The following is a 27,958-nucleotide window of genomic DNA, read 5'->3' as shown; positions in this document are numbered from 1 at the left end:
TTGTTGGTGCGCACAGTCCCTACCTGTATTGACGTCATCAATTGTTTGCTGGTCCGGAAGCAGGTGATTCTTGGGGCTGGTGCTCGTCGAATTCCGAAGTCTGTTGGGGGGTTCTATGGTAAATATGACTGAACAATGTTGTTTTAAAAGACACTTTCGGAATAGAAAACAATTGAATCAATGATCACTAATTTGTGAAATGTCGACGTACTTTTCGGTTTGGCCTAAGTTAGCTAGCTAACGTTTAGCCGTTTTGGTTCAGGTCTCCTAGCTAGCTAACGTTAGCCAGCTAACCGGAACTCTTAGCAAACGTTACGTCTACTTTAGCGCAATAATGTAGGCGAGCATACCGTTACTCCAAAGACCTTATTGCTTATTTTGGACTGTACCACTAGTATGCACTCTTATGTTATACTAGGGATACTGTGTTTACATAACTCGGGCTGACCGGAGTATTTTTGAACATGGCCTGTATTAACTTATCATAAACCCCGGGGCTTTGTTTTTTTTTTATGCCGACGACGACGACTCAGTCAGGGTTTCAACTTAATCTTGAGAGTTATAAAGTAGGGTACACAAGGTGCAATTACGATTTTTTTTTGTGTGTGCATCAGCAGTTTATCTTATGTCAGTCACTTAATTAGCCATGTCAACTAACAATTTTTAGATTGGTAAATTAGTCCAGCCGGCTATCCAAACTTGTAGTAATGGCAGAATACTGACTGTGCTCAGGGGCCCTGACCTCTATTGATTTTGTTAGTCACTCCCACTCAGATCATTAACATGGCATAAGCAATGGCAAAATGTGAATAATAACAGGTAATTAGCTTTAAAACGGCAAAAATTACTCTGCCCCATAGCAAAATGTTTATAATTGCAGGACATTAACTTTCTCTCTGCTGTCAAGAGGGGGGTGAAAAGTGTTTTTCCCGCGCGGTGGGGTGCCCAACCAAATCTTGCATAGGGCCCCCAAGAGGCTAGGGCCGGCCCAGAATCAGTTACCCAACCAAGACAGGGACCCCTAGTTACCCACATGAGCCCCCTACCTCCTCTCCTCCTCCCATCTGATGATTACCAGAGCGGGCTCATGAGGCCACCTGTGGTTGGTGGTGAGAAGGAGTTACAGTTCACAGTAATCCATTGTTATGTAAATTCCAACTGAAAAGTACCAGTGGCCTGGCTTTGGCCGCAAGTGAGAGCGGGTCCACCGAAGCCATGGCGCCCGGCCCGCGTAGATGAAAACAGAAAAGTCTTAAATTGAGCTAAGCAGAAAATCGACGCCTTTGCAGCCTGAAGGGAGAATGTTTTATGTCTGAACCGGTCCACGGGGGTACGAGTGTATAGCCGGCTGCATAGATTCCCTTTGGACGGTAAGATTAAACGACTCAATATCGCCATCAGCCGGCCTTTGGGCTAGTTCAGACCGAGCATTTGGGCACTTAACAGTCCCCTGGGAAGAAAATACCTTAATCAATAAACGCTAACGGTAGTTAGCGTATATGAATGGGGTACGTCTAGTTATGCTTTAGTTAGATCACTGTAAAGGATATCATGGGTGTTTTGAAGAATATAAAGTGCTGGTTTTGTCAGTCTTTGTCCGTGTGAACTCACCAGAACAAAAGTTAACTGCCATTCGGGGTGTGTAAGTGGCAGGGCAACTAACTGGGCAAGACAAGTCATAGTTGTAAGAATTGATAATCATATTGGTCCTACCTATCTAGCTAGCTAATCCTTTCCAATCCCAAATAATTTAGAGTTAAAAGCTTGGTGTCAATGTGGGATTGAATGGACTAGTTTTCCAAAGCTGACCTGTCCATGCGGCTCATTGTCCTGTTTGCCATCTTGACACCTGACTTGGGGTTGTTTTGTGCCCCCGTCACAGGAAGAGATGTCAGGAGAGAGCGTGGTGAGCTCGGCAGTGCCGGCGGCTACAACCCGGACCACCTCCTTCAAGGGCTCCAGTCCCAGCTCCAAGTATGTGAAGCTAAACGTGGGCGGGGCGCTTTACTACACCACCATGCAGACCCTCACCAAGCAGGACACCATGCTCAAGGCCATGTTCAGTGGCAGGATGGAAGTCCTCACAGACAGTGAAGGTACTGTATCTGTCAGACCTCCATGGCACCACTCATTTCAGATACGTTTGGCGGGAGTGTCTGAGTGAGGAGTCTTTAACACCTCTATTATTACACCTGTGTTTTTCTATTCTGGTCCGAGATCTATTTGTACTGTCTTGCCAACTCCTAAATGGTCATTGTCAAGAGTCATGAGTAGGGCTGTTGCGGTGACCACACCAGCGGTCACAAGTCATGAAGGCAGTCAAATTCCACTTGATCGGTTAGTCACTGTAATTAGGCTTCTCCAAGCTCTGATGCAGCTGGTGATCCTTAGTAGCATACCAAACTTGCTAACTGCCTGGTACTCAGCACTCTATTGTCCCTCTAATCACTTTGACATCAATGCAAATGTATTCGAAAATCAAATTAAACACTTAATGAGAACCCATGAGCTCATATTGCGCAACATTTCTATAGGCTATGCAATTGTACAACAAAACACAGTGATAGCCTCTAATCAAAGGAGGAGGATCCGATCAGCTTTCTATAGCCTAGGCCTACTATATTTATTTCTCAACTTTCCTAATATTAAGCACATTGTTTATCTTTACAACAGGAGTATAGCCTACCTGGTTGGCATGAAAATGAACCACGGGAAAAGCGTCCTCAATTCGTCATTTAAGTGCATAGATGACATGTATTTCTTCCTGCTGCCCCTGTTTCAAGACCGGTGCATGATAATGGTCCATTCTAAATCAAAACAAATTTCTTACATATTATTTAGTATATGTAAATCAAGAATAGTCTGGGTGACAATATTAGCCTATCACTTGAGTTATATATCATCACAGAATAAGAAACTGCCTTTTTTTGCGACATTCTAATCATAGTTGCACACCTCATGTTGTCTAGCCCATAGGCCTATATGTTTTGAGAAGGTTTGTATCACACCTCATGTTGTCTAGCCCATAGGCCTATATGTTTTGAGAAGGTTTGTATCACACCTCATGTTGTCTAGCCCATAGGCCTATATGTTTTGAGAAGGTTTGTATCACACCTCATGTTGTCTAGCCCATAGGCCTATATGTTTTGAGAAGGTTTGTATCACACCTCATGTTGTCTAGCCCATAGGCCTATATGTTTTGAGAAGGTTTGTATCACACCTCATGTTGTCTAGCCCATAGGCCTATATGTTTTGAGAAGGTTTGTATCACACCTCATGTTGTCTAGCCCATAGGCCTATATGTTTTGAGAAGGTTTGTATCACACCTCATGTTGTCTAGCCCATAGGCCTATATGTTTTGAGAAGGTTTGTATCACACCTCATGTTGTCTAGCCCATAGGCCTATATGTTTTGAGAAGGTTTGTATCACATCTAAAGTGGCCAAATAACCTCTTAAAATTAAGCACATTAATCCGCTTTACAAGGAGTGTAGAGGCTAGCTGGCATACAGCGCATGAGTTTTAAGTTTGGGGGAAGATCATTTTCACCATAAAAATGCATCTTTATAATAAAAGCATTACAGCCACAAAGGGGATGCCACCGTGAAATTCGAGGCATTATCAAGGGCTTGTCAAATTGTGAATGAGAGACTAATGAAGTGTGTACAGCTTGCACAAAAAGGTGAGCTCATGCGTTAAGTATTAAAAATCAAAACATATTGCCCAACATTTGTATCATAACTAAAGTTACATAAATAACTCTAAATTAAGCACATAGGAGTACCTGTTTCTTTTTTAACCGCTTAACACAGAATAGCCGCATGTGCACACTCCCTCAAATCTTTGAGAAACATTTTATTTTCTGAAATTTTATTCAGCTTTGTTCAATTGTATTTTTCATACTATAAAATAATGCCATGGAATTCTAGGCAAATCTTCTGTTCTTCTGAAATGGACTACATTTTCTTCATATCATGCTTCTTTAGACCTGTCTAAAATAAGTAATGGATTCATTGTGAAGGTGTAGGCTATATTACATGGATTTATTAGACTTTTTAAAACAGATATTTCAAAGGTCTGCATCAATGGCTTATCGGCTATGTGTGGAAGCCAGGAGATGCTAAATGTGTTTTTTAATTAACAGTGAATTACCGTTTGGCTGACAGTTATTTGCTTGACAATCACCGGCTGACAGTTATTTGCTTGACAATCACCGGCTGACAAAATTCTGTCACGGCCACAGCCCTAGTCACGAGCATGACAACGAGCTTAGGAGTTACACACAGTATAAACAGAACTGGGATCAGCCTAGTATTTTGTTAGAGGTCTAAAAATGAAAATGGCCATTAAGTTGATCTGGTGGTTGTCCCTGTCCAGGCTGGATTCTGATTGACCGGTGTGGGAAACACTTTGGGACGATTCTGAACTACCTTAGAGACGGGGCTGTGCCGCTCCCAGAGAGTCGTCGGGAGACTGAGGAGCTGATGGCTGAGGCCAAATACTATCTGGTCCAGGGCCTGGCTGATGAGTGTCAGGCTGCCCTGCAGGTGCCGTCACCCTCGGGACTGCTTATTTCTCCTCTACTCTTTACCCCTTTTCACACTACTGAGCTGAGCCAAACTGCACTGCACAGGATTGGTTATGCATCGACCATAGTTGCTTGAACCGTGCTGGAAAGGACATGTCAAAAGGAAAATATCAGATCCAATACTGTTTGGGTCGGCACAATGGTGTGAAATGATCAGTCTCATCCCCCACTCTTCATCTAGCTCTACCTCCCACTGCCTCTACATTCTACACATACACCGTTACGGGCCCAGCCAACTCACTCAATCTGCATCTATTTGTTAGAGGACTTATGTTAAAAATCATCCATTCTAGCTAAAAAAATCTGTCTTTACCATTCAAGTATTTTAAGAAATCTTTATTGGTGTTCTAGAACAAAGAGTCATACGAGCCGTTCTGTAAAGTTCCTCTGGTGACATCATTGAAGGAAGAACAGAGACTCATCGCCACCTCTAATAAGGTATTGTTGACCGAGTCACGCATCAGGGTGAAGGACACGCCCAGTATTTACTTAAGCTCTAGTCTCACGTATTCAATTCTGACTGACGTTTTCCTGTTGTTTTGGGTCTACATAGCCCACTGTCAAACTCTTGTACAACAGAAGCAACAACAAATACTCCTACACCAGGTGAGAGATTCTTACATCTATTAAAGAAGTGTAAATGATGAATGTAAAGTGAAAAATGTATGGTTTAAGTGCATTCCACATCCCAGGCTGACTACATTGTAGTCAGCTTCCAGATCTCACAACGCCTGGATAAGTGTTTAACATCACCTAACCACATATGATATAGCAATCTGATGTCCGACTGCATAGTCAATGACGTGGTACACAATAGGTGGTTACTGTGCGACAGCAATTATGTGGCTGCAGTGTAGTTGGCGTGGAACGCAACCTCTTATCACTAACCAGGCCTCCTCATCCTTCCCTCCATGCAGTAACTCTGACGACAACATGCTGAAGAACATTGAGCTGTTTGACAAGCTGTCGCTGCGCTTCAACAACCGTGTGCTCTTCATCAAGGATGTGATCGGCGACGAGATCTGCTGCTGGTCCTTCTACGGCCAGGGACGCAAGATTGCTGAGGTGTGCTGCACCTCAATCGTCTACGCCACAGAGAAGAAGCAGACCAAGGTAATGCAAAATAAAAAAAAATCGCACTGCAATGGCATATAGTATGATGTCATCTTAAGATATTTCATTGAACACAGACTCAGCAACTACATGTCTCTGGCTTCAAGGCTTTGAAGGTAGAACACCTCTAGTAAACTACCCCAATGTGGGAGTTTGTTGTTGCTAGCCTGCTGTTAGATTACTGTAGAAAAGTATACTTTAATATACCATTGGGACATTTTCTTTGCTACAAAGTACAGGCATTCTTGGCATTCATAACAATGACCAGGCAGACCTGAATACATAAACCCCTTCCCCTCCAGGTGGAATTCCCTGAGGCACGAATCTACGAGGAGACCCTCAACATCCTGCTGTATGAGTCCCAGGATGGGAGGGGTCCTGACAACGCTCTGCTGGAGGCTACGGGGGGTGCCGCTGGCCGCTCGCACCACCTGGACGAGGACGAGGAGCGCATTGACAGGGTCCGTAGGATCCACGTCAAGCGGCCCGATGATCGCACACACCACCACCAGTAACCCCTGACTAACCGCCCCCCCTTGACCATCCAAAGCCCAGCCCATCCCTGGATGTCTGATCCTGGAATCTCAGTGGACCATGTGTGTGCCTTACTTCCAACACCCAGCGCCTCGCTCTCTCTTCTTCCCCCACTTTTACTCTCACCAGTCCCCCACAGCGGGAGCCCACTGCTGAGGAGAGACGAGTGGAGACTGTGTGTAGTGGTGAAGTTGTTTTATGTAGACCATCTTGTTTTGTGTAGTACTCATCCAACATTTTGGGGTGTTTAGTGTCTCAGAGGTAGGTGGATGCCGAGTTAGGTGATTGGATTTTCTACTATGTGTGAATGTGAATTGGATTATGAATGGGACGTCAATTGTGTGGAATGGAATTGTGCCAGTGGTTATACTGGAGGCAATTAAAATGTCAGCATCATGCATTTTTCTTTGGTGCTTGCTTTGTTGCAGCAAGAAGAACAAGAATCATTACGCCTGTCTGAAGTGTATGGAGACACTATAATGGCAGTCAATCAGGTGTTCTACAAAAAGTCCACCAGGGGGCATTATTGAATCAAACAAACAGAGACAGGCAGCGATGCTATCAATATTCAATTAAATCGTAGCATCTTCCTTTTGCCCCATTCTGTGAATATCGGTTGAATCAAAATATCATACAATCAGATACCTCCACAGTCCCACAACCTCTTTTAAAAAAAAAACATTTTATGAATAGGATTTCCCATTTAACGCAATGTCCCTTCATGCCATGTAAGTGATTGCTTAAAAGGAGACCACTTGAGCTGTGGTGTGAAGTGTTATCTGGGCTGAAAGAGCTCCAAGGCTGAAATTAATGTCTGAAACCAGAGCTCAACTCAAGGAGGGCTTTTAACAGGCAGAGAAATTAGACCTGTTAACCGTACATCTACACACTGTGTCCCCTTTTAACAACCAGTGCTTGTAGATTCATCTGTACAATTGTACAACAAAATGTTTGACATATATTTATACATACCTTATCACAAATTAAAAAAAATCTACAAGAATGTTTGTTTACTCTTATATTTGAAGTGTAAAATGATGGTACATTGTTGCTAAATCAATCAGTGATTCCTATACAAGAGTAGCCTGATGGTTTGATATAGTGCAAAGAAATGTAATTGACTATTTTAGAGAGCAATGCATCCTGCTCTCAGTCAGTGTAGTAATGTTTGTTTACAACTGGAAAACTAAACCAGCATGCATACACATGCCTCCCTTAGCCTTGAATTCACAAAAGATCCTTATAGGTTTGTGCTGTTTTGGTCCCTTAAATGAACACTTGTCTCCAGTCAATTCTCTTAGACAGGATGGGTGCATAAGGGGGATTTATTTTCTTATGAGCTCTGCCTAGAGAATGACATTGAGCCATTGGTTCGTAGCTTTCATGGTTTCCTGAAAACAAGTGCTGTAGTTCTGTTTTAGGGTTCATCTCTATAAAACTCAGCCTGATTCCATATCTGTTTGTGGTGTCTTGCCAACTGGCTATTGAGTTAAATATATGCACAACACAAACAGATCTGGAATCAGGCTATACAGGAGCAGAATACAGATGTTGTCCACAGGTTCTAATGTGCTTGGTCAGTCTCCTGAGACCTTATTCGTTCTCTCAGTGTGTCTATCTGCTGGGCACTGAGCAGTTCACCGAGCCTTGGTCCGAGTGGATACCTAGAGTGACAAATATGTTATTTGTTCAGATTGCACGTATTGATCAAGTTCATTAGGGAACATAACAGACACCATTTGCAATTAAATGAGATATTTGTATTGGACACCCATGTAATCCCTCTTTCAGACTGCATTTCTTTTTTTTAAATGGTTGATTATGTCCATAACAAGGTAGTGCATGCCTGTCAGACCACCATACAATCACTATCTTAATCCAAACATTTGCTAAAGGCCCAGTGCAGTCAAACATGTTATTCTTGTGTTTTATATGTACTTCCACATTATGAGATTGGAATAATACAGCAGCAATAGCATTACTCACCACCATGAGGTGTCCATTCTTGTCTTTGTACACCATGGACTCCTGGCCACTGCTGAAGTCCACAATACCCTCTTTCCCCGCCTGTATCTGAAACGAGATGCTGAAAAACAACAGCATATTCATATTCATCCAGGACTCCATGGAAAACAGTGGCATGTGTTACAGAGAGGACTATCATAAATATAAATAAATAAAGATGAAATAAACATAAGCCAGCTCATCTGGCTACTTGATCCATCGGACTAGAACTCCCAGAATCCATCCTGTTGTCAGCCACAGCCTCACCTGCCCTGGACCACGTTGATAGCGCTCTGCTTGTTGGCAACCACACTGAGTTTGGTCAACACTTCAAACAGGTGGTCACACTGGATGACCAGGTCCCCCTGAACATGAGGTCAGGACACATTGGGTAGCATTAGGGGTGTGTCTGAAAGGGCACCATGTTCCAAGGCATGTAGTGCACTAGGATGGATTTCCTTCTAAACATATCCTGGTTAGAATCACTAGAAAAACAGAGGCGCTACACTCACTTTACCGAGCTATTACACTATGCTGTGTGACGACAGTGTCCTCCTACCTTCTGTTTAACGTCTTCACTTGCAATATGGAAAATGATGATGCTGTCACTCAAGGTACTGACAGACACACCTGCAATGGAGTAAGCAGCACTCACACAGATCAGTACACTTTGAAACAAACTGTATATTATATATATTACCAGTATTTTCCTAACTTACACTTCAGTTGAATTTTCAACTAATAATCCATTGTGAAAATTTGATGCAGATGGAAATTAGGATTCGCCCCACTGAAATCAAATCTATTTTGCAAGTGAGACCAGACAAGCTCAAACCCCATGCATCACATCCATACCATGTTGTAGGCTCACCTTTCAGAGTAGTGTACTGCACTTTCTGTTTGATCTTGGCCTCGTCCACCACATAGGCAGCCGTCTGCGTGAGGATGAGCTGCCGAGGTCGGGGTTTAAACCCATTCCTATCATACTTCACCACTGGTACGCTATACTGCAGAGAGAGGAGGGAGAGAGAGAGAGAGATAGTGTTAAGGGTTTTAAAATGATGGAGAAAGCGAGAGTTTTAAAATAAGAGAGTTTAAGGGTTAAGGACATACTGCAATGCAAATGTCTTGATTACCTTGATGCGTTCATGGCGAATTATCTGCAGGATCTTCATATTGATGTCCTGTTCACCTGAAAATATAACATAGTGCAAAAGATGGCATTTGATCCTAAAACACGAGTGTGAGTAAGATGCCACATGTAATTAGCAGATATCTGCTACTATATACTGACTGATCCTGGTGTCAACAAAGGGTTGGGAGACACTCTGAGGGTAGCTGTCCTTCTTGTCCTTGAAGATAACACTGGTGATCCCCTTGAGTTGAAGCTGGGAGGGTGAGACAAGGAATGAACATCACCAACATAGAACTAGCTAAAGAATTCTGATTTATAGGATCTTTGTGATCACAAATATGTTACACAGCATAGGCTATACAGGGCACTAAAAGGGTAGGTTATACAACACAAGTATGTTGTCTACTATGTCCATGATGTAAGTCTGTCACACCCTGATCTGTCTCACCTGTCTTTGTGATTGTCTCCACCCCTCTCCAGGTGTCACCCATCTTCTCCATTATCACCTGTGTATTTATACCTGTTTTCTCTGTCTGTTGCCAGTTAGTTTTGTTCATCAAACCTACCAGCGGTTTTCCCCTTGCGCCTGTATTGTCTATAGTTCCTGTTTTCTAGTTTTGACCTTTCTGCCTGCCCTGAGCCTGCCTGCCCTGAGCCTGCCTGCCCTGAGCCTGCCTGCCCTGAGCCTGCCTGCCCTGAGCCTGCCTGCCCTGAGCCTGCCTGCCCTGAGCCTGCCTGCCCTGAGCCTGCCTGCCGTCCTGTACCTTTGCCCCACTACTCTGGATTACCTGCCCTGAGCCTGCCTGTCATCCTGTACCTTTGCCCCACTACTCTGGATGCCTGACCTGAGCCTGCCTGCCGTCCTGTACCTTTGCCCCACTACTCTGGATTACCTGCCCTGAGCCTGCCTGCCGTCCTGTACCTTTGCCCCACTACTCTGGATGCCTGCCTGCCGTCCGGTACCTGTGCCCCACTACTCTGGTTTACCGACCTCCGCCTGACCTGACCCTGAGCCTGCCTGCCGTCCTGTACCTTTGCCTGCCTGTGCTCGATTTAATACACTTTTGTTACTTCGACACTGTCTGCACCTGGATCTTACCTTCAAACCTGATAAACTCATGATTTAAAAGGGACAATTCTAGAGTAGTTCTGGCCTTACCTGTGCTTTCTGTTGTGCAGTGATCCCTCTGACGTACCTCGTCACCATGACACGCATGTGGAGCTGACGCAGGATCGCTGAGGCCTGTACAAGAAGAGCAAGCACAGTCCAACAGACGTTTCACTGAGCTTCCCCTTTAACACCAAAATAGCTGTCCTCAATTCAATGTAATTGAATTACAATGGGAATAAATACCTCAGTCAATACAGGTGGAGGGGTTAGCCAGCTGATTTTATCCAGAACTGTTTTTGGGAGATTGTCTTTCAGCCTGTTGAGGTAGTTCTGTCTGACAAAGGCCAGGTATTCAGAGTTATCAGTAGTCTTTGCCTCCCCTCTGGTCATGTATCCTTTAATAAACCTGGAATAAAAAAGTAAATAATTGGTCATCTACAGTATTAATAATAATACTGCCCTCTGGGAATGTGCTGAACATTATAGGCTTTAATCCACTATGGATCTGTAGTTTGTGGCAAACTTCAGAGTATAAATTTATAATATGTCATTTTGGTTGATGGATCAACATTGCAGTGCTAGAACCTGAAGATGTGATCTCGTTCTCACTCTTACTTCTTGATGACCTTGACAGCCCATTGTCTCCTCTCTTTCTCTTTCCTGGCTTGAACTCCTCTCCAGCAAGTCTCAATCTTGGTGGCTAAAGAACACATTACACAACAGGTATCAAATCAAGATGGAGAAAAATGTGAATTTATTGAATATCTGTGTAGAGGTTTGCATGGCCAGTGACATAAATATATACTGTATCTTGCCTACAATGTTTCTGCTCTCCAAAAAGACAACTGTTTATACTGTCATGTTACACACATTATGATATATAATATATCCATGCCATTTAGCAGATTATTTTATCCAAAGCGCCTTAGACATGCATCCAAACATTTATCTACATACAGTGCCTATGGAAAGTATTCAGACCCCTTGACATTTTCTTACATTACAGCTTTATTCTACTAAATAGTTGTTTTCCTCAATAACCAATAATGACAAAGCAAAAACAGGTTAAGACATGTTATGTAATTTATAAGAAATAAACCAACTGAAATATGATTTTCATATAAGTATTCAGACCCTTTACTCAATACTTTGTTGAAGCACCTTTGGCAGCGATTACAGCATTGAGTCTTCCTGGGTATGACGCTACAAACTTGGCAAACCTATAGTCGAGGAGTTTCTCCTGATTCTTCATAGTCATTGTCTTGTTGGAAGGGGAACCTTCACCCCAGTCTGAGGTACCGAGTGCTCTGGAGCAGGTTTTCATCAAATACCTTTCTAGTGGAGTGGAGAAGGTGGAAAGTTAAGTTCCTTGGCATACACATCACTGACAAACTGAAATGGTCCACCCACACAGACAGAGTGGTGAAGAAGGCGCGACAGCTCTTCGAACTTCAGGAGGCTTAAGAAATTTGGCTTGTCACCTAAAACACTCAAAAACTTTTACAGATGCACAATCGAGAGCATCCTGTCGGGCTGTATCACCGCCTGGTACGACAACTGTTCTGCCCACAACCGCAAGACTCTCCAGAGGGTAGTGCGTTCTGCACAACGCATCACCGGGGGCAAACTACCTGCCCTCCAGGACACCTACAGCACCTGATGTCACAGGAAGGCCGAAACGATCATCAAGGACAACAACCACCCGAGCCACTGCCTGTTCACCCCGCTATCATCCAGAAGGCGAGGTCAGTACAGGTGCATCAAAGCAGGGACCGAGAGACTGAAAAATAGCTTCCATCTTAAGGCCATCAGACTGTTCAACAGCCACCACTAACATAGAGTGGATGCTGCCAACATACTGACTCAAATCTCTGGCCACTTTAATACATTTAATAAATGGATTTAATAAATGTATCACTGGTCACTTTAATACATTTAATAAATGGATTTAATAAAGGTATCACTGGTCACTTTAATACATTTAATAAATGGATTTAATAAAGGTATCACTAGTCACTTTAATACATTTAATAAATGGATTTAATAAAGGTATCACTAGTCACTTTAATACATTTAATAAATGGATTTAATAAAGGTTTCACTGGTCACTTTAAATAACGTCACTTTAATAATGTCGAAATATCCTACATTTCTCATCTCATATGTACTGTGTATACTATATTCTATACCATCTACTGCATCTTGCCTATGCCGCACGGCCATCGCTCATCCATAACTTTATATGTATATATATTCTTATTCATCCCTTCACAGTTGTGTGTATTAGGTAGTTGTTGTGAATTTGTTAGATTTCTTGATAGATATTACTGCACTGTCAGAACTAGAAGCACAAGCATTCCGCTGCACTGCTAACCATGTGTATGTGACCAATTAAATTTGATTTGATTTGACTATACTTTGCTCCGTTAATCTTTCCTTAGATCCTGACTAGTCTCCCAGTCCCTGCCTCTGAAAAACATCCCTACAGCAAGATGCTGCCACCACCATGCTTCACCGTAGGGATGGTGCCAGGTTTCTTCTAGATGTGACGCTTGGCATTCAGGCCAAAAAGTTCAATCTTGGTTTCATCAGACCAGACAATCTTGCTTCTCATGGTCTGAGAGTCTTTTGGTGCCTTTTGGCAAACTCCAAGCGGGCTGTCATGCCTTTTACTGAGGAGTGGCTTCCATCTGGCCACTCTACCTTAAAAGGCCTGATTGGTGGAGTGCTGCAGAGATGGTTGCCCTTCTGGAAGGTTCTCCCAACTCCACAGAGGAAATCTAGAGCTCTATCAGTGTGACCATCGGGTTCTTGGTCACCTGCCCTGACCAAGGCCCTTCTCCCCAATTGTTCAGTTTGGCCGGGAAGCCAGCTCTAGGAAGAGTCTTGGTGGTTCCAAACTTCTTCCATTTAAGAATGATGGAGGCCACTGTGTTCTTGGGGGCCTTCAATGCTGTAGACTTTTTTTGGTACTCTTCTCCAGATCTGTGCCTCGACACAATCCTGTCTCGGAGCTCGATGGACAATTCCTTGGAGCTCATTGCTTGGTTTTTGCTCTGACATATGTCACATGTGGGATCTTATATTGACAGGTGTGCCTTTCCAAATCATGTCCAATCAATTGAATTTACCACAGGTGGACTCCAAGTTGTAGAAACATCTCAAGGATGATCAATGGAAACAGGATGCACCGGAGTTCAATTTCAAGTCTCAAAGCAAAGGGTAATAATTTTTTATACATTTACAGAACATTTTGTCATTATGGGGCATTGTGTGTAGATTGCTTAGGATTGTTATGTATTTAATCCATTTTAGAATAAGGCTGTAACGTAACAAAATGTGTGAAAAAGTCAAGGGGTCTGAACACTTTCTGAAGGCACTGAATCAGTGGTCCTGGAAATCGAACCCACTATCCTGGTGTTGCAAGTGCCATGCTCTTCCAACTGAGCTACAGAGGACCACATCCATGTAGCTTTGCTGTCACTTACCAGCTTCTTTCTGTCTTCTGAATTCTCCTTTTTGCCGGTATCCCTTGTACTGGGCCTGAATCCTTGATGCTGTAATATACATTAATAATATTGAAATCTCTATGCAAATAAATAAAATCTCTTGATTTCTCTTAGCTTTCATGCCCTTACCAAGTTTATGTTTGCAGACCTCGAAGGCATCTTCTGTGGCAAAAAGTGTCCTGGGGTGGCGGATAAATATCTTGGTTCTAGAGGGAAATTAAAAAGTAACAGAGATTTGTAAGAACCAATCTAGTGGAGGAGAAATGAGTTGCCCAAACTGCTCTCACCTGCCCATTTTGTACTCATCTGGCAGGTATCCCAGGTGCTGCACCAGCACTTCCACTCCTTCTGCAGCCACTCCTCTCCAATGGGGCCAGGTGGCTGGGCATAGGGGCTTGTATCTGGAGGTGGATCACACATCACCTCATTGTCCTAGATGTACAGATGTATTTGGAATGCCTGTAATGCCTGTGCTTGTTTGCGTTCAAATGCAACACAACGTTCCCCGAGGGGACAGAATAAAGAAATTAATTAATTATTTAATATCAACAGCTCAAGTAAAGGCAAAATCTCTCAAAGATTCTAGTCGAATGTTGTTTCTTCAAAGTAATCAATGTGGTCTACTAAAGCAACAAGTTCTGTTGGCCTACCTCTGCAGAAACAACTCGTAGCGGCGTCGGTATGCAAAACCTGCCCGTCTGACCCTAAGGTGTTCCATCAGCCCCAGGTACTTCACTTGGTGCCGAACCAGCACGTCGTCAAAACGACCTGTAGCATGTGTGTTTGTGTACGTGCCAAAAAAAGAGTGGGAGAAAAAGACACAAAGGGGAAAAAGAGAGAGAGAGAATGAAGGAGAAATTGCTTCATAAAACACAGTTGACAGATTGAAGTTTGGAAGTACCACCAGCTGGTGATGATATTGTGCACGTGGCGGAGGTCAGAGGGTCTCTCACCTGGCTGTTTGGACTCGTTGGATTTGAGGCAGCGCACATACCAGGGCTCCTTAGACATGAGGATGTCTGTCAGTCCCAGCAGACTGCTCTTAAACTGGCTAGCAACCTACAGAGAAACAGGCCTGGGATCAGTTGTAGAGTCCCCCAACAGTTTATCTGTCAAATACACATGGATGATGGACCACAACAGGCTGCCAGTGACAGAGGTAAATGACGATCAAATGCTGCATAAGGGGACAATAAATAATCCAATATAAACACAGAGACATCTATTACTTTTCTCAGTAGTCCGTCATTCTGAAAATGGTGTGTTTCTATCCAGCTATACTGTACAATATGTTATACTATTGAGGCAGTGTACAAGTAAAAAAAACTGTCATTGTGACTTCAGGGGGACAGATGGAAAAGTGGTGGGGAAAACTTGGTGAGCTCTCACCGTCTCTGGTCGCCGCCTGCTATCTGACTCTGTGGAAGCAAAGCACTCTCTGACTATGGCATTTTTTGACTGCCGCATCACCTGTGTACAGACACACACACACACACACAGTGGATACTCAAAACCAATTGGGCAAATTCACTGCATTCCCCTCCTCTTGTATTATTTACAGAACTTCAACAGGAGTAAATAATTAAGGAACCAATTGAAAAGAGTCCCATTCTCTACCCCCCCTTCTCCCCTCCTCCCCCCCCCCCCTTCCTCCCTTCCTTCCTTCCTCCCCTTCCTTCATTCCTCCCCTTTCTTCCTTCCTCCCCTTCCTTCCTTCCTCCCCTTCCTTCCTTCCTTCCTCCCCTTCCTTCCTTCCTTCCTCCCCTTCCTTCCTTCCTTCCTCCCCTTCCTTCCTTCCTTCCTCCCCTTCCTTCCTTCCTTCCTCCCCTTCCTTCCTTCCTCCCCTTCCTTCCATCCTCCCCTTCCTTCCATCCTCCCCTTCCTTCCATCCTCCCCTTCCTTCCATCCTCCCCTTCCTTCCATCCTCCCCTTCCTTCCATCCTCCCCTTCCTTCCATCCTCCCCTTCCTTCCATCCTCCCCTTCCTTCCATCCTCCCCTTCCTTCCATCCTCCCCTGTCTCACATAATCCATCAGTAGAAACCTGCAGACTTACATATTTGATGTTTCTGTATAACATGTCATTGTTTTTGTCGATGAACCCTGGGATGACACAAACAACAACATGCGAGAAAGAGTGGTGAGTGAGAAGGGACATGTGAGAGTGGCAGTGAAATCTACTAGTAGGACATGTAGGGACATTGAGGAGCAGGGTAATGCCACCATTGGGCCTGAGACCATGGGATACCTTACCCACAACGCCATAGGTGACCTCCCCAGCATAATGCAGAAGGCGAAAGTCACCCCGATCCAGCGTCTTACGAATCTTCTTGTCAGACAACTTGTGCCTGCAGTCAATGGGACAGAGAGAGAGAGAGAGAGAAAGAGAGAGAGAGAGAGAGAGAGAGGGAGAGGGATGAAGAGTGAGAGGCAAATAAAGACAGAGCCTAAGCCTTTTTACTGTGTCGACTCACAGGTTGGGAATAGGACAAGAGGTCCATCCAGGGACGGCTTCAGGAATAAGTGACAAACGGTTGCTTAGGGGGCCCCAGACCCACAAAAATAATATACTGCATATACAGTTGAAGTCGGAAGCTTACATACACCTTAGCCAAATACAGTGGGGCAAAAAAGTATTTCGTCAACGACCAATTGTGCAAGTTCTCCCACTTAAAAAGATGAGAGAGGCCTGTAATTTTCATCATTGGTACACTTCAACTACGACAGACAAAATGAGAAGAAAAAATCCAGAAAATCACATTGTAGGATTTTTAATTAATTAATTTGCAAATTATGGTGGAAAATAAGTATTTGGTCACCTACAAACAAGCAAGATTTCTGGCTCTCACAGACCTGTAACTTCTTCTTTAAGAGGCTCCTCTGTCCTCCACTCGTTACCTGTATTAATGGCACCTGTTTGAACTTGTTATCAGTATAAAAGACACCTGTCCACAACCTCAAACAGTCACACTCCAAACTCCACTATGGCCAAGACCAAAGAGCTGTCAAAGGACACCAGAAACAAAATTGTAGACCTGCACCAGGCTGGGAAGACTGAATCTGCAGCTTGGTTTGAAGAAATCAACTGTGGGAGCAATTATTAGGAAATGATAGACATACAAGACCACTGATAATCTCCCTCGATCTGGGGCTCCACCCAAGATCTCACCCCGTGGGGTCAAAATGATCACAAGAACGGTGAGCAAAAATCCCAGAACCACACGGGGGGACCTAGTGAATGACCTGCAGAGAGCTGGGACCAAAGTAACAAAGCCTACCATCAGTAACACACTACGCCGCCAGGGACTCAAATCCTGCAGTGCCAGACGTGTCCCCCTGCTTAAGCCAGTACATGTCCAGGCCCGTCTGAAGTTTGCTAGAGAGCATTTGGATGATCCAGAAGAAGACTGGGAGAATGTCTTATGATCAGATGAAACCAAAATATAACTTTTTGGTAAAAACTCAACTCTTCGTGTTTGGAGGACAAAGAATGCTGAGTTGCATCCAAAGAACACCATACCTACTGTGAAGCATGGGGGTGGAAACATCATGCTTTGGGGCTGTTTTTCTGCAAAGGATGAATGAATGGGGCCATGTATCGTGAGATTTTGAGTGAAAACCTCCTTCCATCAGCAAGGGCATTGAAGATGAAACGTGGCTGGGTCTTTCAGCATGACAATGATCCCAAACACGCCGCCCGGGCAACGAAGGAGTGGCTTCGTAAGAAGCATTTCAAGGTCCTGGAGTGGCCTAGCCAGTCTCCAGATCTCAACCCCATAGAAAATCTTTGGAGGGAGTTGAAAGTCCGTGTTGCCCAGCAACAGCCCCAAAACATCCCTGCTCTAGAGGAGATCTGCATGGAGGAATGGGCCAAAATACCAGCAACAGTGTGTGAACACCTTGTAAAGACTTACAGAAAACGTTTGACCTCTGTCATTGCCAACAAAGGGTATATAACAAAGTATTGAGATAAACTTTTGTTATTGACCAAATACTTATTTTCCACCATAATTTGCAAATAAATTCATAAAAAATCCTACAATGTGATTTTCTGGATTTTTTTTCTAATTTTGTCTGTCATAGTTGAAGTGTACCTATGATGAAAATTACAGGCCTCTTGGGTCAAATGTTTCGGGCAGCCTTCCACAAGCTTCCAACAATAAGTTGGGTGAATTTTGGCCCATTCTTCCTGACAGAGCTGGTGTAACCGAGTCAGGTTTGTAGGCCTCCTTGCTCGCACACGCTTTATCAGTTCTGCCCACAAATGTTCTATGGAATTGAGGTCAGGGCTTTGTGATGGCCACTCCAATACCTTGACTTTGTTGTCCTTAAGCCATTTTGCCACAACTTTGGAAGTATCCTTTGGGTCATTTGCAACCAAGCTTTAACTTCCTGACTGACGTCTTGAGATGTTGCTTCAATATATCCACATAATTTTCCTCCTCATGAAGCCATCTATTTTGTGAAGTGCACCAGTCCCTCCTGCAGCAAAGCACCCCCACAACATAATGCTGCCACCCCCGTGCTTCACGGTTGGGATAGTGTTCTTCGGCCTGCAAGCCTCCCCATTTTTCCTCCAAACATAACGATGGTCATTATGGCCAAACAGTTATATTTTTGTTTCATCAGACCAGAGGACATTTCTCCAAAAAGTACAATCTTTGCCCCATGTGCAGTTGCAAATCGTAGTCTGGCTTTTTCATCGCGGTTTGGAGCAGTGGCTTCTTCCTTGCTGAGCAGCCTTTCAGGTTATATCGATATAGGACTCGTTTTACTTTGGATATAGATCATTTTGTACCCGTTTCCTCCAACATCTTCACAAATCTTCCTTTGCTGTTGTTCTGGGATTGATTTTCACTTTTCGCACCAAAGTACATTCATCTCTAGGAGACAGAATGCGTCTCCTTCCTGAGCAGTATGACGGCTGCGTGGTTCCATGGTGTTTATAATTGCGTACTATTGTTCGTACAAATGAACGTGGTACCTTCAGGCGTTTGGAAATTGCTTCCAAGGATGAACCCATTTTTTTCTGAGGTCTTGGCTGATTTAAAAAGAAATTCACATGATATCAAGCAAAGAGGCATTGAGTTTGAAGGTAGGCCTTGAAATACATCCACAGGTACACCTCCAATTGACTCAAATTATGTTAATTAGTCTATCAGAAGCTTTTAAAGCCATAACATCATTTTCTGGAATTTTCCAAGCTGTTTAAAGACACAGTCAACTTAGTGTATGTTAACTTCTGACTCACTGGAATTGTGATACAGTGAATTATAAGTGAAATAATCTGCCTGTAAACAATTGTTGGAAAAATGAAAAGTAGATGTCCTAACCAACTTTCTAAAACTATAGTTTGTTAACAAGACATTTGTGGAGTGGTTGAAAAACGAGTTTTAATGACTCCAACCTAAGTGTATGTAAACTTCCGACTTCAACTGTATATTTTGGTCTCAAGGTGCAACTTCAAAATTTGTTTGTGCATCAAGCCATTTTTATTTTGTTATGTCAGTCACTCAGTTATCCATGTCAGCTAACAATCTTTAGATCGGTAAGTTAGTCTAGCTAGTTATCTTGGCCGAATAGTGACCGGGCACACAGGGCCCCTGACCTCTAGGGGGCCCCCAATGATTTTGTTCGTCACTCTCACTCAGATATCATTAACATGGCATACTGTAAGTCATGGCAAAATGTGAAGAATTGCAGGAAACTTGCTGTAAAACTAAAAACATTCTCTCCACCTCATGGCAAAATGGTTAGAATTTCTGGAAATTAGCTGTGAAACAGATGTATTTTTTGCACCATGGCAAAATGAGTAGAATTATATGAAATTTGTTGTGAAAATCAAAAATGTTCTCTACCCCATGGCAAAGTGTACAACTGCAGAAAACTTTAAAAGAGCAACATTTTCTATCCACCCCATGGCAAAGTGTGTGAAATTTCAGGAAATTAACTTTAAAATGAAATGTTCTCTCTCTGCCGTCAAGAAGGGAGCCACCAAAATGTTTTGCCCGTGAGGTGGGGGGTGGTTAGGGATTTGAACTTAAGTGATAAGGGAGGTTGATGTAACGCTGTTGTATATCCCTGAGAAAGGCTGTGTGTGGTCAACATGTACATATGCAGGACTGTGGTTCGGGGAGCGAGGGAGATAGCTGAACTCACGTGATGAAATGAGGGTGACTGCCCATTTTCTCCTCAAGCTTCTCCAGAAATGTGAAGTCAGTGGCCTCTCCAGGCCTCAGGCATTCTTCATCCTGAGAAAGCAACAAGATCATCCCTTTCATTTCAGCCTATGTCCTTCCCAAGAGCAATAGGATGCATCATGTTACTAATTTACTATATGGGTTGAGTCCTGATCAAAAGTAGTGCACTAGATAGGGAATAGGGTGCCATTTGTGTGTCCTCACCAGTACTGAAATGATGCCCCGGTGTTTCTCCTCCACTAAGTCACAGATAATCTTATTGTTGAAGAACTGGACAGGCTCCCACTGAAGACGAAAGGAAATAGGTGATGGGAAGATGTGTGAGTTACGGGAGTATTACCTAAGCTAAACTCAGCATAAACACACAAGGCATTGCAGGATGCAACAGTAAACTATAACACCAAAGTAATACTATGACAAGGTACAAATGCCAATATTACACATGTTGACTAAATAGAACCGGATAGAATAGGATAGATAAATATCCGTGTGTGGAAAAATTACGTGTACCCCAATGCCCTCTGCCTCGTATTCCTCCTGCTCCGACTTCAAGGTCAGCTGGATAAAAAGCTGCTGCAGTTTCTCGTTGCAGTAGTTTATACAGAACTGCTCAAAACTGGAATGGACATACAACAGATAACAATTGATGTGCACCTTAAAATGTAGCCCACCAGTTTTCTACAATTTACTGCACAACCTAGTTCCACCCAGAGCTATACAGTGCATTCGGGAAGTATTCAGACCCATTCCCCTTTTCCACATTTTGTTATGTAACAGACTTATTCTAAAATGAATTAAAGATCATCAATCTACACAAAATATCCTGTAATGACAAAGCAAAACCAGGTTTTTAGACATTTTTGAAAATGTATTAAAAATAAAAAACAGAAATACCTTAACTTAATTATTCAGACGCTTTGATAAGAGACTCGAAATTGAGCTCAGGTGCATCCTGTTTCCATTGATCATCCTTGAGCTGTTTCTACAAGTTGGAGTCCACCTGTGGTAAATTCAATTGATTGCACATGATTTGGAAAGGCACACACCTGTCTATATAAGGTCCCACAGTTGATAGTGCATGTCAGAGCCAAAAACAAGCAATGAGGTTGAAGGAATTGTCCGTAGAGCTCCGAGACAGGATAGTGTCGAGGCACAGAACTGGAGAAGGGTACCAGAACATGTCTGCAGCATTGAAGATCCCCAAGAACACAGTGGCCTCCATCATTCTTAAATGGAAGAAGTTTGGAACCACCAAGATTATTCCTAGAGCTGGCCGCCCGCCTAAACTGAGCAATCGGGGGAGAAGGGCCTTGGTCAGGGAGGTGACCAAGAACCCAATAGTCACTCTGAGCTCTAGAGTTCCTCTGTGGAGATGGGAGAACCTTCCAGAAGGACAACCATCTATGCAGCACTCCACCAATCAGGCCTTTATGGTAGAGTGGCCAGACGGAAGCCACTTCTCAGTGAAATAGCACATGACAGCCAACTTGGAGTTTACCTAAAGACCTCAACAAGATTGTCTGGTCTGATGAAACCAAGATTGGCCTGAATGCCAAGTGTCACGTCTGGAGGAAACCTGGCACCATCCAGGTGTTTTTCAGCGGCAGGGACTGGGAGACTAGTCAGGATCTAGGGAAAGATGAAAGGAGCAAAGTACAGAGAGATCCTTGATAAAAACCTGCTCCAGAGCGCTCAGGACCTCCGACTGGGGCGAAGGTTCAACCACCCTAAGCACACAGCCAAGTCAACGCAGGAGTGGCTTTGGGACAAGTTTCGTAAGGTCCTTGAGTGGCCCAGCCAGAGCTGGGACTTGAACCCGATCGAACATCTCTGGAGAGACCTGAAAATAGCTGTGCAGTGACATTCCCCATCCAACCTGACAGAGCTTGAGAGTATCTGCAGAGAAGAGTGGGAGAAACTCCCCAAATACAGGTGTGCCAACCTTGTAGTGTCATACCCAAGAAGACTCAAGGCTGTAATCACTGCCAAAGGTTCTTCAACAAAGTACAGAGTAGGGTCTGAATACTTATGTAAATGTAATATTTCAGTTTTTAATTTTTAATTCATTTGCAAAAATGTCTAAAATCCTGTTTTTTCTTTGTCATTAAGGGGCATTGTGTGTAGATTGTAGATATTTAATCAATTTTAGAATAAGGCTGTAAAGTAACAAAATGTGGAAAAGGTCAAGCGGTCTGAATACTTACCAAATGCACTGTATATATAGAGTTCGGACAACTTTTAAAACAGATGCAATGTTGATGCCATTGAGCTTTCAATGGATTCATTCATGACAAGTATTTGGATTCTACTTTTAGTTCTAGAGGTTAAGTTTCATAGCTTTGTTCCAAATTAAGAAAATTCCATAAACTGCTATTGGTCATATTGCCCATGGGGAGCTAACATGGCTGCCATATGGAATTCTTTGATTATACTGTGTAATGTAAATGCATAAAAATGTGGAAACCACAATGTACTAACTCTAAATATATGGCTCTAGTCCCACCTACCTGTTGACATAGAAAACCTCAAAGCCATATATGTCAAGGAGACCAATAACCGTCTTCCTTGACGGTTCCTGTCAAAAAAGGTTTCAGGAAACAGTGGTCAGTCACACAGATCATCAGGGCTCCCGTTTCATCTTGACATGAGCTTGTCACTTACAGTATCTGCTAACCTTATTCTCCATGGAATCATTGATCTTATTGACCAGCCAGGTAAAGGTGCGTCCATAGATGGCTTTGGCCAGGGCATTTCTGGCATAGATGGCATGGTCCACTGTGAACGGGCTGAGCACCTGGATGGTGATTAAAAAAGGAAAACATTACATAATACCAAACCTGACAAGAGTATGCAAATTCACATCTGATTGAAACAGCTGAAATCATGAATGAGAAAGAGTACTGGGTTTACCACTAGTAAGTGCAGTTAATTCATAATTAATTAATTCAGTCAGTCCCCTCCTCCCTCTCTCACCTCATCTGTTTTGGCCTCAATCTTCCTGTATGTCAGCCCTTCCTGCAGTACTTGAACGTTAATTCCCAGCAACTACAGATGATCACACACAACACAAAGTCAGCAAAGTGTAGGCAGACTGTGGTCTCCAGGGCTTTGGCATGGTGTCGTTGCAGAGTGTCCAAGGAATAACAAGGCTTACTGTTGACACCCAGCGGAGTTCTGTGTTCTTGTTCAACGTGGCGTAGCCTTTGCTGTCAGCTTCAAACTGCACATTCCCTAAGTGGAGGACGCTTGCTATGATCCCAAATAGGTGCTGAAGAGAATGCAGACATGTGAGGGTTAGGGTTAGGAATAGGGTTAGAATGGTGGCTGGCTGTGTGTAAGCAGCTCCCCTCACACACACATATACACAAAGCAAAAGTATGTGCAGCCTAGTACTGCACAGTATATTTCAATAAGATATACAGCTCATTTGAATGTCATCACAAAAGCTGTTTCCACAAACAGTGTGACAGCAACTCACTTGTATATCGCTCTCGTCAAAGTCGATGACGGACAGGGCGTTTCTCACCGTCTTCCAGTCGTTCTTGTCATTGATCGACGTCACATTGGCACACTCGTCCTGTTTGAGAGAGGGAGTTGCCATTATAGAGTGGCTGTTAGCCTAGCCCTAGATAGCCAATCAATCGACCACAGTGGTTGCCCATACTTGCACCAAGTAACTGTAGTGCTGGCAGTTGCTCTCGAGGCCTAGCTGATGCAGCAGGTCTTCCTCCCCTCCCTCCACCAGCTGGTAGAAGATGTGGAAGTTCCTCTCTCCGTGGTTCTGGTGGACCACTCGGGACTTCTCCAGCAGATAGCTCAGGATATGGCCCCCCACGGCATCCCCCTGGAGGGTAAACGAGATCAATTATCAATTAGCCTCAATTAACTGCTTACCAGACCTGGACCTGAATTCACAAATCGTCTCAGAGTAGGAGTGGTGACCTGGGAAACATCATTTCTTACCTGGATGTCAAACTGGATATCCATGTACTTTCCAAAGCGACTAGAGTTGTCATTCTTCAGTGTTTTGGCGTTGCCGAAAGCCTGTTGGGAAACACTGAGGCATTAATCAATGAGAGATTTACTACTGGGTCGTTCCACGAAATGAGTCCCTTTTGGGTAGTGTAACTTGGTGAAAAAACACTTTTCATTTCATCTAACATTGATGTTCAACTAAATTAAAAAATCAATAATCTGATCTCAAGAGGTTATAAAAAAAGACTATAGTAAGTACCTATTAAGTGCCAAATAAAGTAACAGGGTTGATGATTTAATCTTAAATCAGTCATAAATCCCCTCGTGACAGGGAGAATGGAAGCTTGTTGTTTGCAACAGGGAGGGGCAATTTAATGCAAGCTTCTAAAAATTATCATTTTAAAAATAACATTCTAGCCTGTCTATGTATAGGTAACATGGTTAACGTGTTATGCTAGAACCACACCCCAAAATGTCCATAAAGAGTAGAACCAGTTCGTTCACCTGCTTTTACATAAAGAGTAGAACCAGTTCGTTCACCTGCTTTTACATAAAGAGTAGAACCAGTTTGTTCACCTGCTTTTACATAAAGAGTAGAACCAGTTTGTTCACCTGCTTTTACATAAAGAGTAGAACCAGTTCGGTTACTAGTCCAACACTCTAACCACTAGGCTACCCTGCCGCCCCCATAAAGAGTAGAGCCAGTTCGGTTACTAGTCCAACACTCTAACCACTAGGCTACCCTGCCGCCCCCATAAAGAGTAGAGCCAGTTTGGTTACTAGTCCAACTCTAACCACTAGGCTACCCTGCCGCCCCCATAAAGAGTAGAGCCAGTTTGGTTACTAGTCCAACTCTAACCACTAGGCTACCCTGCCGCCCCCATAAAGAGTAGAGCCAGTTTGGTTACTAGTCCAACTCTAACCACTAGGCTACCCTGCCGCCCCCATAAAGAGTAGAGCCAGTTTGGTTACTAGTCCAACTCTAACCACTAGGCTACCCTGCCGCCCCCATAAAGAGTAGAGCCAGTTTGGTTACTAGTCCAACTCTAACCACTAGGCTACCCTGCCGCCCCCATAAAGAGTAGAGCCAGTTTGGTTACTAGTCCAACTCTAACCACTAGGCTACCCTGCCGCCCCCATAAAGAGTAGAGCCAGCTCACCTGCTTTTACACTATGATTTGACTATTACATGTTTCAATGTTTCTTTTGGAAAAAACTTTTTAAAATATTTTTTTACGTTTTTAAAAAGGAACAGTTTCACCATATTAAAACAAGAGTTCAGTTAACATAACAGGGTTGACCTTAAAATGAGGGACAGGTTTTGTTTTACCTTAAAATTAATCAATAATCACATTAAATAAATAATTATCCTCAGAAATTACTTTGTAAAAGCAACAAAATAACTACGGCCTTACAGTGATGGTGAAAACTTGGAGAAATGTTGGTTGGACTTCAGAGAAGTCACAGAGTCCTGAATTTGGGTAATTTAGCAAGTCTTTATTCATATATAGGATATTTTTTATAATTCATTTTCCATGTGGTCTATTTAAAGTGCACTTCATTTAATTTAACAGGATTTTAAAACCCAATATTAAGGCCCAGTTCTTACTTAAAATATCAAAATGACTCATTTTGTGGAACGACCCTACTATGTGATCCAGGATGTGTGATAGCCTGGTCCCAGATCTATTTGTACTAAACAGCTATGATGACAATAAACATAGCACAACACAAATAGTGAGAGAGCAGAAACAGATCTGGGACCAGATCTGACCAGATGTGTGATAATAGTGAGTGCTAAGAACAGTCCAATCAGACCTCTAGCACAGGGTTGGACACCAGCATCCGGTCCCTGACACTGTCCAGTAGGGTAGTACTGGGGCAGCTCACAGCATAGTACTGTAGGATCTTCTTGGAAGCCTCGGTCTTGCCGGCACCACTCTCCCCAGAGATGAGGATGAAATGGTTGTTGGCCTCAGCCATCATGGTGTGGTATGCGTTGTCCGCCAGGGCATAACTTCAGAAAAATGGATTGTGTCAAGTGATATGTACATTTTGCATTCCACAATGAATCATTTGTACACGGATGCTGGGCCAATAAGGAATGAGGAATAAGGAAAGAAATCCTATATATTATATATGCTGCTCCTGTGCTTTATTCCTGCACCCAGACAGACGTCAGACAGCGATGTTGTATAAACATTGTATAAACGTTGTACCGTGTATGAGCTTATACCGTGGATTGACATCTGATCTCATGAGTGACAAACAATACGATTTAAACATGCGGATAGACATGCACAAAAAATGATGTAACACACTCACATATGTGGTGGAAGCTCAAAAAAGTTGACGCCCATATATATATCCATCTGTTTTTTACTGTAGATATCCAACTCCTTGTAGGGGTTCACAGACACTAGCAGAGTGCCTATATAGGTCTGCACAGGAAGAAACAACAGGTTTACAGTATATCTGGAAGTTGATAATTCTTCAACATTCGCTAAAAATCCCAGAAAGTGGCTCATAATCTATTTTTCCTTCAACTATTGCACCAAAATAGGATCTGCTCTTGGGTCTAAAATGATGGCGTCATTATACGTGATACTACATACTGTATATCATAATGTTGGTACTAAGTTAGCCACTTCCGAACTCACATAAATTAGGTCCTCACTGAAGCGTTTTTTCAGGTTGCCTAGGAAAGCAGTCTCGCTGGTATGGGTGTCCAACAGGACAAAGTCCTGGATCCCCACGCGGTCTCGGGCGGTCAGAGCCCCCTCCATGTCCAGCTGACCCTGGGCACCCTGTGCCTTATGCCCCTACAGCCAATCACACAGCAGCAATGCTTGATATGAAGGATACCTACTGTACATAAGGGCTTGAAGAAGAAAATGAGCATTTCATGAAGGTATTATGAGCTGTTTATGAATGTTTTACGAAGTCCTTATATAGTTCCACATTTACAGACATGCATCCAAACAAAAGTGTATGGATAAATAAGAGGACTTATAGAGGCACAGAACTTTTGGCTTTGGGGGTCCGCTAATTAGACATTCATTGGAACTGAGCATACCGCTCCACCTCATGAGAATTATGTTTTGGTTGTTTGCCTAAAACTAAGGATTTGAGTAGTTTCATGAGATAAGAAATGGATTAATATTATATCATATGTATGCCATTTGTATATGAACCATACAGCCAACATTTGACGTAAACAACTAGCAACTCCTCCATCGTGTAGTCAAGTCAAGTTACAAAAGGCTCTTTGGTTGAACAGAAAAAAAGCACAAGCGGAGTCCCTGTTAGTTCTACTGAAACAAGGACTCTGTGGCTCTCATGGGGCTTTGGAGCAGAGCCCTCTGATTGTGTCGAGGTAGTCTACAGACAGAAGCTAATGTTGGCTACAGAGCACATAGTACGTCGGTGTTGGCCAGCAGCCCATAGGCCACCACAGCTCACACCAACCTCACCCTGTGCAAATGGAACAGGGGAACACGAAAACAACGGCACATTTGAGAAAAGCAGAGTGGGAAAATGTTCAGTAATCTGTTTTGCATTCTCAACACCAACACTTGGACCAAAGGTTTCTTCACAGCTTTTGTAGGTTTTCTTTTTTTCTCCTTCTTTAGAAGGCAGAACTCCTTTGATTCTCAACTCTGTCTGTAAAAAAAAACATTTCAAAAAGATAATCCATTGGATCTAATTGACACAAAGCCCTTAGTACCCAACCCCACCTCCCCACACACTCCCCTCCCTTTCCATAGCCCTTGTTACTTCTGAGAAAGGCCA

The 27,958-nt window shown here is 43.3% G+C and overlaps 2 protein-coding genes across 2 annotated transcripts; one reads left to right on the top strand and one right to left on the bottom strand.

Moving 5' to 3' along the window:
* Positions 1-2: 2 nt before the first annotated feature.
* Positions 3-8,002, top strand: kctd10 (potassium channel tetramerization domain containing 10). The gene is made up of 7 exons (XM_020468721.2): positions 3-118; positions 1,883-2,096; positions 4,377-4,546; positions 4,939-5,025; positions 5,141-5,193; positions 5,505-5,700; positions 6,003-8,002. The coding sequence occupies exons 1-7, from the start codon at positions 116-118 to the stop codon at positions 6,213-6,215; spliced, it is 936 nt and encodes a 311-aa protein (XP_020324310.1). The 5' UTR covers positions 3-115; the 3' UTR covers positions 6,216-8,002.
* LOC109876251 (unconventional myosin-Ih) lies at positions 6,987-27,943 on the bottom strand. The gene is made up of 31 exons (XM_020468704.2): positions 26,827-27,943; positions 26,492-26,607; positions 25,985-26,183; positions 24,155-24,235; positions 23,856-24,035; positions 23,670-23,768; positions 23,346-23,459; positions 23,165-23,236; positions 22,866-22,985; positions 22,699-22,766; positions 20,702-20,807; positions 20,396-20,476; positions 20,151-20,242; positions 16,245-16,339; positions 16,048-16,094; positions 15,383-15,463; positions 14,947-15,052; positions 14,644-14,761; positions 14,281-14,394; positions 14,123-14,199; positions 13,973-14,041; positions 11,100-11,184; positions 10,728-10,890; positions 10,533-10,616; positions 9,533-9,626; positions 9,375-9,430; positions 9,110-9,245; positions 8,798-8,868; positions 8,506-8,603; positions 8,221-8,320; positions 6,987-7,898 (listed from the first exon to the last, which is right to left on the bottom strand). The coding sequence occupies exons 1-31, from the start codon at positions 26,950-26,952 to the stop codon at positions 7,872-7,874; spliced, it is 3,075 nt and encodes a 1,024-aa protein (XP_020324293.1). The 5' UTR covers positions 26,953-27,943; the 3' UTR covers positions 6,987-7,871.
* Between the last annotated feature and the right edge of the window lie 15 nt (positions 27,944-27,958).

Source organism: Oncorhynchus kisutch, linkage group LG3, assembly GCF_002021735.2.
Source record: "Oncorhynchus kisutch isolate 150728-3 linkage group LG3, Okis_V2, whole genome shotgun sequence".
Taxonomy (NCBI): domain Eukaryota; kingdom Metazoa; phylum Chordata; class Actinopteri; order Salmoniformes; family Salmonidae; genus Oncorhynchus; species Oncorhynchus kisutch.
This window is presented reverse-complemented; position numbering and strand designations above follow the sequence as displayed.